Here is a 7,673-nt window from a genome sequence, read left to right as displayed (position 1 = left end):
GCTCGTTAAATAAACAGTAGCAGGACACAGGGCGACCTTTCACAGCTCGTTCAGCAGCTGATTTATTTTTAATAAAAAAATAGGCTTTCTTTCAGTTCTTTAAAATGTTTTTGGAAGACTTTCGGCACGGTGCACGACTGACCTCACAACATACGACAGCGTACAGGTAAAAAAAAAAACAACACCACAAAACAAAACACTGATACTGACCCCGCCCCCAAAGACAGAGGACACGCCCCAAATACCATGAAATACAAAGCAGGAAATTATCAGAACGAGATCTACGCCTGTCTTACACTAATCAAGAAACTTTTATTAGCATCTAATATTAGGAACAGGGACGAGTGTGTGAGAATTCATATTTCATTAAAGGTGGTAAAAATCTACAGTAAGGTGTGGCTGACACGCCCCCTGACACGCCCCACTGTGAGATCTCAGATAACTCTACTCGACTGACTCGAAACGATCCCGTGTCTCTCCACTTCCTGTTTATAATTCTTATTTAAAACAGACGTTTGCCTTCAGTTTGAGATGTAACACACACACACACACACACACACAGGAACAGGAACATTAACGTGGAACACAAACATCAAAATAATTCAATAATTCATTCCTTAGGCTGTAAATTCTTTTCTTAGGAGAAAAGTCACATGATCCTGTGTGTGTGTGTGTGTGATTTGTTAGTTCATTGGAGTGAATGACCTGCTGTAGGACAGTAACATGAAGAGAGGAGTGAGTGTGTGTGTGTGTGTGTGTGTGTGTTAGTGGCGGTTGTTGCGGCAGAGTTTGGGTTTCTGAAGGCTGAACACACTGATGTTGAGGTGGGCGGCGATCTGCTTACACACACTCGTGCAGTAACACACCAGATCACACGCAGAGAGCACCTGCACACACACAGACACACACAACATTTAGAACATAGTTAATAGTTTACATGATATCAGTAGATTATTTAATGTATAATAAGCCATATGCAAATGTTTGTGCCCCCTGAGAATAAAATAAAGAAATTATTTCTTTAAAACTGTAACTTTGTAGCAGCTGTTCAGTGTTTGGGTTCAAATTTTATTTTAATAACACAAAAAAATACTTTCTGTATATTCATAAACTTGTGTATTTATTATGTATAAAGTCAGTTTAAAAATGCACAAGTTTGTACTCCCTCTTAAAATGCAGAATATCATTGTTAGTTGTAATAATAATCGTTCTATCAGGTTTTTTTTCTTTTCCCAAAAACTAACACGAAAACGGAATACAAGCACATTGTGTGTGAGATGTCGTTAGTATGGCAGAACTCACCAGCGCCCCCCAGAGGAGGATGCGTTCGCTGAAGAAACTGTTGAAGTACTGATTAATGAGGAGCAGCAGCGGCGCAACAAACGCAGCATCACTGCGCTGCATCTCACTCTTTGTCATGTGGGCCACCTGACACACACACACACACACACACACACACACACGTAGACTTTAAAATGTTAAACAATAATAATACATATTTAAACACCTGAATGATTAACAAATATTTATTATGGGAAATCACATGACTATTTGTACACTTTTGCGTTCGAGTCAAAGCAGGACTTATGCACAGAATAACAGAACACAGTCCTGAGAGTAAAAACTCCCTTTATTTCTTTATATAATCCCCTGATACACTAATGCACTTATCCCATCAGTGACACTGGTGCTTGGACACCATCAAGAGAAAAAGTTCTCTCAGTAAGCCGTCTCATGTCTGAAACACCGGCCTCCCAGGAACTCCCTTAACGGCGCAAACATGTGGAAATGTCTTGTAGCGAGGTCAGGAGTGTACGGGGGTGTGGCTATAACTTCCAGAGTTCTTGTAGTGTGTATGTGGTGTTGGTGAAGGAGTGTGTGTACCGCTTGATTTTCACTGATGAGACACCTCGGCCGGGAGCGTCGTCTTCTTTAAATCGTTTCACCGTTCAGATGTTTTACTGCAGCTGAGAGTCTCATGAACGTCCTGTACTTAAAATCACTTTTATTCACCAGAAATATCAACACAAGTCCCGGTTTGACTTGAACGCATTTTTTTATTTGCTGTTGTATATAGCAAATATTCTGTTAGGGTGTACGTGTGTGTGTGTGTGTGTGTGTGTGTGTGTGTGGCATTATGTCTTTACCACCAGGCGGTTGGTGAGTTTAGCCGAGCCGAAGCCAAACGCTAAAACAAACAGACACGGGTTTTTCTCAAACAGCTGCTCAGCCGACAACTTGTACACCAACGTGGCCAAAACCAACACTGCAGTGATGTGGAACGCCGGAGAGAGCACACTCGTCCCCTACAAACACACACAACACAGAGAGAGAGAGAATAGATGACTCAGTGTTATTGTTACATACAGTGATATTCTGGGTCAGGAGCTCACTTCCTCCCGATTCTCATAGAAAACAGAGATCATTTGTTTAACGAATAAAGATGATAATTAGTAACAGTTGAGAAAAGATCGACTTCTTGTAGATTACTGAAATCTTGATCCGGAACGATTGAGTGTTTCATTTAAAACACGGCTCAGACGATTGTGTGTGTGTGTGTGTGTGTGTGTGTGTGTGTGTGCGTGCGTGCGTGAGGGTCAGATGAGCACATTCAGCAGGAGAGAAATCAGCAGCTGTACGCAGCAGGGCGACCCCATGTCTAGATAAACCACAGCTTCATTTTAAAGCATTAAAAAGGGGTCAGGGGTCGCTCAGTGGTTAAGGCAGTAGACTACGGTTTGGAAGGACCCAGGTTCAAACCCCACAATCACCAAGTTGCCACTGTTGGGGACCTTAACAGATGTAATAATGAGGTTAAAATATAGGAGATCTGGATAAGGGCGTCAGCCAAATGGCGTAATGTTAAAAGAAAAAAAAAAATCTTGATTTTTTCCCCCCTCCTTGATCATGTGGCGCCCCCTGCTGGTCCGGCTAATGAGTGAAGGTGAAAACATACAGCTACTGCAGTTTTAAGCTTTAAAATCCAAACAATCCTCACAGATAAATTAATAAAGTTATTAAAGTATTTAACAGATACAAATCATTTAATGTTATTTATTTTATTCTGATTAAAAGCCGTGTGGTTCTGCACTGATCTGTACAGAGGTGATGTGAGGGACTCGTGAGCACGTGAGGAGGGTGAGATCAGACGGGTGTGTTCAGACGTACCGCAATGGTGGAGCCGTTCTTGCCCATCCCGCCTGTGAAGATGACCCGGAAGTAGTTAGTGCAGGAAAATACAGCTCCCAAGAGGGTGAGGACAGCGGGAATCATCTTCATCTGGACATTCAGCACCGGAATCTGTTGTAATCACACACACAAACACAAATATTAGCACATAAAACACCTGAGAAAAATAAATGAGTGCGGTAGAATCTAAAAGATTAAATACAAACCAAGATGATTTTAATCATTCTTAGCAAAACGTGATTCTACACCTCTAAAACCTAAAATAAATAGACCAGTTCCTCAGCATATGAATGCCCCGACATGGCCAATTTTCATCTTAAGAACTAAAAATTTTGCAAGAAATTTGCCTACAGCATACAAAGCATTTTCAGCATGCGAGTGATTGAACCGGTTGCGCCAAGCAAAGAGCATTTAAATATTTTCACGTGTGTGTTATCTATTTTTGGGGGGGCATTTTGTGCAAGATTTGGTGAAGACATACTGAAGCACCCCATGGGTCACAAGAATGTTATCAAGGACGATAGCAAGAAGAAAAGGGAGCCGCTTTCAGTTTGGTTTTTTAAGCAGCCGGTGCCGAGAGGAATCATAAATTAAGGTTAAGTGAGTTTTAATGTCTATTTGTCTATATGGCTATAATCTACAATATTTAATATTTTACTTTATTTACATGTCTTTTCTAAATGTTTTGATTGTTTTTATATGCAAAGATATGATTATAGTGTTGGAAATTGGTAATATTTTTGGGAGGCTGGAACGGGTTATCTGCATTTACATTAATTCCTATGGGACAATGTCTTTCACAATACAAAATTTCCCCTCAAGAACTCGCTTTCAGGACGGATCAAACTCGTATACAAAGACGCGGCTGTACTATAAATGCTACATTTTGGAGTCATCATGGCGCCACATGAAGTGCCACACAAAATCACGAAACTGAAAAGATTTCATGTGTAATGACTTATGTGTAATCATGAGCCGTGCATTACATATGAGCACGAACAGTTTAGTAAAAGTTAAGGTTTAAACAATTAAAAAGCTAGGAAATGAGTGTGTTGTACCTCAGTGCTTCGCTTTTTCTTTTTTTTTTTTTTTTGTCATTAGTGGTGAGTTTGCCTGGTGTTTCACAGGGCTCAGGGTTAGGGCTGCTCTTAGTCCTCTTCTTATGTCCGTTTTTGTTTTTCTGCTTGTGAATTTTCCTACCCAGGATTTAGTGTAGTGTGACAGTGGGTTAGCAAAAAACACACAAAATAGAAATCAATCACCTCAGCTTGCCAAAAAGCCATTCCTCCGAGCGCAGACAGCAGGTACACCGATATAATGAACATCTGCACCTCAGTCACATCGATACTGTTTAAGAGCGTATACACACACAAACACACACACACAGGGTAGAGGTTAATTCACTCACTGAACAACTTTCACATCTATACCTGTGTGTTCAAAGCTACAATTATAACTTTACACTCTTAATTCTTCTGTTTCATTTTGTTAAATACACACATCATGATTTATTGTCGTTTAGCTTTTTTATTATACTGCATGTGCACCTGTGTGTGTGTGTGTGTGTGTGTTATAATGCACTCCACTCTACTCTAGATGTGTGTGTGTACATATTTGTGTTCATTCACACACTCTACAGGAGCATTAGTGAGCTCGGGTGCTGGTGTCTGGGTGTGAAGGAGGCTCCAGGTTCGGTTCAGTCAGGGTTCTTCCACTTTAACACACTCTTGGAGCTGGCTTTGTGGATCTTGCAGGGGCGTGGTCATGCTAAATAAGGGTGTGGCTAGTTCCTGTGAAGGGGAACTTTACCGCTACAGGACACTCAGGGTCGCTCTGTACAGCTGTGTGATTCAGGGTGTGAGGGTGTGGGGTGTAGGCGTGTGGGGGCGTGGTTTTGGACTCACATGCCGAAGCGCAGTGTCCCAGAGACGTAGGTCTGCCAGTGCGCGCAGTAGAACATAAACACACCCACAAAACAACTGAAGAACATCCAGTCAGGGTTCGTCCCCATCTGCACCGCTATACACGTCCCAAGAATCACAAACACTGTGCGCACACACACACCAATCAGTTACATATTATTAGAGATCGTACTTTTCTGTCTTACACACAGGCGCACACACACTGACCGGTGGAGAGTGAGTCACAGCCATGGTCAAAGAGTTCTCCGAGCGGAGTGCTGCTCTTAGTCCGTCTCGCCTGTTTACCGTCGATGGCATCCAGTGATTGGTACATGAACAGCCCTAAAGCACAGGACAGGTACGCCCACGTCGGTGCCTACACACACACGGACACACACACACGGACACACACACACGGACACACACACACGGACACACACACACGGACACACACACACACACACGGACACAGGGTAAAGATGACAGTGGAAGTGATCTTCCTGCTCGGTGGCAGTAGGGCAGTAGTACGTGAGGATGAGTGTGTGTGTGTACCTGCTCGGTGGCAGTAGGGCAGTAGTACGTGAGGATGAGTGTGGTGGTGATGTTGAGGACGAGGCCGATGGAGGTGATGAGGTTCGGGGCGACCCACAGCGGGACTCTCTCCACCAGCCAGCACCAGAACGGCTGCATGAGCGGCTCCAGGAGGGACGTCCCCTCACTGCTGTACCGGTGCTCCTCCAAACGCTTCAGCTGCTGCCGTGACAACCGTAACCCTGACAACACCATCCTCACAGCCTGGGCTTACAACCTAAACCACACACACACACACACACACACACACACACACAGTGTGAGCACGGCCACAGGCCAAAACTCAAAAGCATCGTGATTATTTTTTAATCTTAATGATTACGTCATCTAACATTAATGACTCATTAGCATCTACAGAGATAATGTTACTCATGATGTCGCGAGATTATACTTAGGTGTCGCGAGATCTCTCTCTCTCTCTCTCTCTCCTCACAATAACCCGGATTTAAAAGATAGCGTTAGAACGGTGTATAATTAAAGTCAATTAAAGCCATTTAACACAGTTTAACACAGATAAACAACAAACAACTGGTGAACAGAACAGTTATAAAACATTTAAATAAGACTAAATAATTAAAGACTACTTTTATTTACAACTTTCTCCTCAGGACATCTCCGCAGTGGTTATAACTTTATTACATTTCATCTGTAAAATTATTTCACAGCCTAGTGTTTATTCTGATAAATAAAATAAACAAACAAACATCCGTTCATCCGTTAGCTTTAGCATGGTTAGCTGAGTGGTTGTGGTTACAGTACCGTATCCCGAGGGCCTTGTCTTCTCTCTGTGTCTCTGTACAGGACCGGCCGCTTCTCACTGATCATTAACCCGCCAGGGATCCACCAGATAAACACTTTATTCACTCTTTATCTCAGTTCATGTGCTAAATCCGCCTAATGCCCATGACACACACAGCGGCACCAGCACGCCGGAAGTAAACCCCTCCCTAACGGAAGTGCGCGTGTCACCTCGGCACGAGGAGCTCCGGAGTGGAGAATGTCGAGCGCGCGGAAAACTCAGTCTCAACGTTTATTCTGTGTTTACTGTTTGTTTATTTTGTGTTTATTTTGTGTTTGCTGTTTGTTTATTTTGTGTTTACTGTTTGTTTATTTTGTGTTTACTGTTTGTTTATTTTGTGTTTATTTTGTGTTTATTCTGTTTTGTTGTATTTATTCGGTGTTTATTCAGTGTTTGTTATTCTACCTGTTTACTAAATACCATTTTGTAGATCTGAATGGAGAAGTGTCTGGTGTAATGCCAGTGAAATATGGGGTCCCACAAGGGTCAGTTTTAGGACCTCTGCTGTTCCCCTGGGTTACATCATCAGGAGACATGGGATTAGTTTCCACTGCTATGCTGATGATACACAGTTATACTGTACACCTCATCGAAACCAGACGAAATACACAAGTTGTCCAGATTAACTGAGTGTATTCAAGATATAAAAGATTAGATGACCAATAATTTTCTCTACAGTTAGGACCAGAGCTCGATTTAAGCGGGGGGTGTCCTGGTCTTAAGTTCAAGTTCAATTTATTTGGATAGCACATTTACAACAGCCTTCCGGCTGACCAAAGTGCTTCACAGAAAAGCATGATCATAAAACATACCCCAAAAACAATACACAAAAAAGTAACACAACCTGTTTAACACACTATATAACAGAATAAATACACTAACGAGAAAAATAAGGTTTTAAAGAAGGACTTAAAAGAAGAGAGAGAAGGTGCCATTCTAATCTCTAAAGGCAAAGTATTCCAAAGTTAAGGCCCTGCTACCACAAATGCCCGTGTCCCTCTACGCTTGAGCCTCACGTGTGGGACTACTAATAGAGCCTGATCACAAGATCTTAGTGTTCTAGAAGGAGAGTAAAGATGGAGAAGTTCAGAGAGGTAGACTGGTGCTAGGTTATGTAGAGATTTATACACAAAGAGAAGAATTTTAAAATGAATTCTTTGAGAGACTGGCAGCCAGGGTAGATCTTTCAGAAT

The 7,673-nt window shown here is 42.2% G+C and overlaps 1 protein-coding gene across 1 annotated transcript; it reads right to left on the bottom strand.

Moving 5' to 3' along the window:
* Positions 1-292: 292 nt before the first annotated feature.
* cept1a (choline/ethanolamine phosphotransferase 1a) lies at positions 293-6,616 on the bottom strand. Its single transcript, XM_053503703.1, has 9 exons — positions 6,441-6,616; positions 5,643-5,898; positions 5,319-5,466; positions 5,094-5,235; positions 4,452-4,536; positions 3,169-3,300; positions 2,148-2,306; positions 1,303-1,428; positions 293-887 (listed from the first exon to the last, which is right to left on the bottom strand). The coding sequence occupies exons 2-9, from the start codon at positions 5,874-5,876 to the stop codon at positions 765-767; spliced, it is 1,149 nt and encodes a 382-aa protein (XP_053359678.1). The 5' UTR covers positions 5,877-5,898; positions 6,441-6,616; the 3' UTR covers positions 293-764.
* Positions 6,617-7,673: the final 1,057 nt, after the last annotated feature.

The sequence above is a fragment of the Clarias gariepinus genome, chromosome 9 (genome assembly GCF_024256425.1).
Source record: "Clarias gariepinus isolate MV-2021 ecotype Netherlands chromosome 9, CGAR_prim_01v2, whole genome shotgun sequence".
NCBI classification, from domain to species: Eukaryota; Metazoa; Chordata; class Actinopteri; order Siluriformes; family Clariidae; genus Clarias; species Clarias gariepinus.
Note: the sequence above shows the minus strand (reverse complement) of the source record. Positions and strands in the feature narration are given on the sequence as shown.

Coding starts and splice junctions, on each gene's coding strand:
- cept1a (XM_053503703.1), bottom strand. CDS start 5,876: ATGGTGTTGTCAGGGTTACGGTTGTCACGGCAGCAGCTGAAGCGTTTG. Junction 1,429..2,147: donor AACTCACCAACCGCCTGGTG/GTAAAGACATAA, acceptor TGTGTGTGTCAG/GTGGCCCACATGACAAAGAG. Junction 888..1,302: donor TCCTCCTCTGGGGGGCGCTG/GTGAGTTCTGCC, acceptor GTGTGTGTGCAG/GTGCTCTCTGCGTGTGATCT.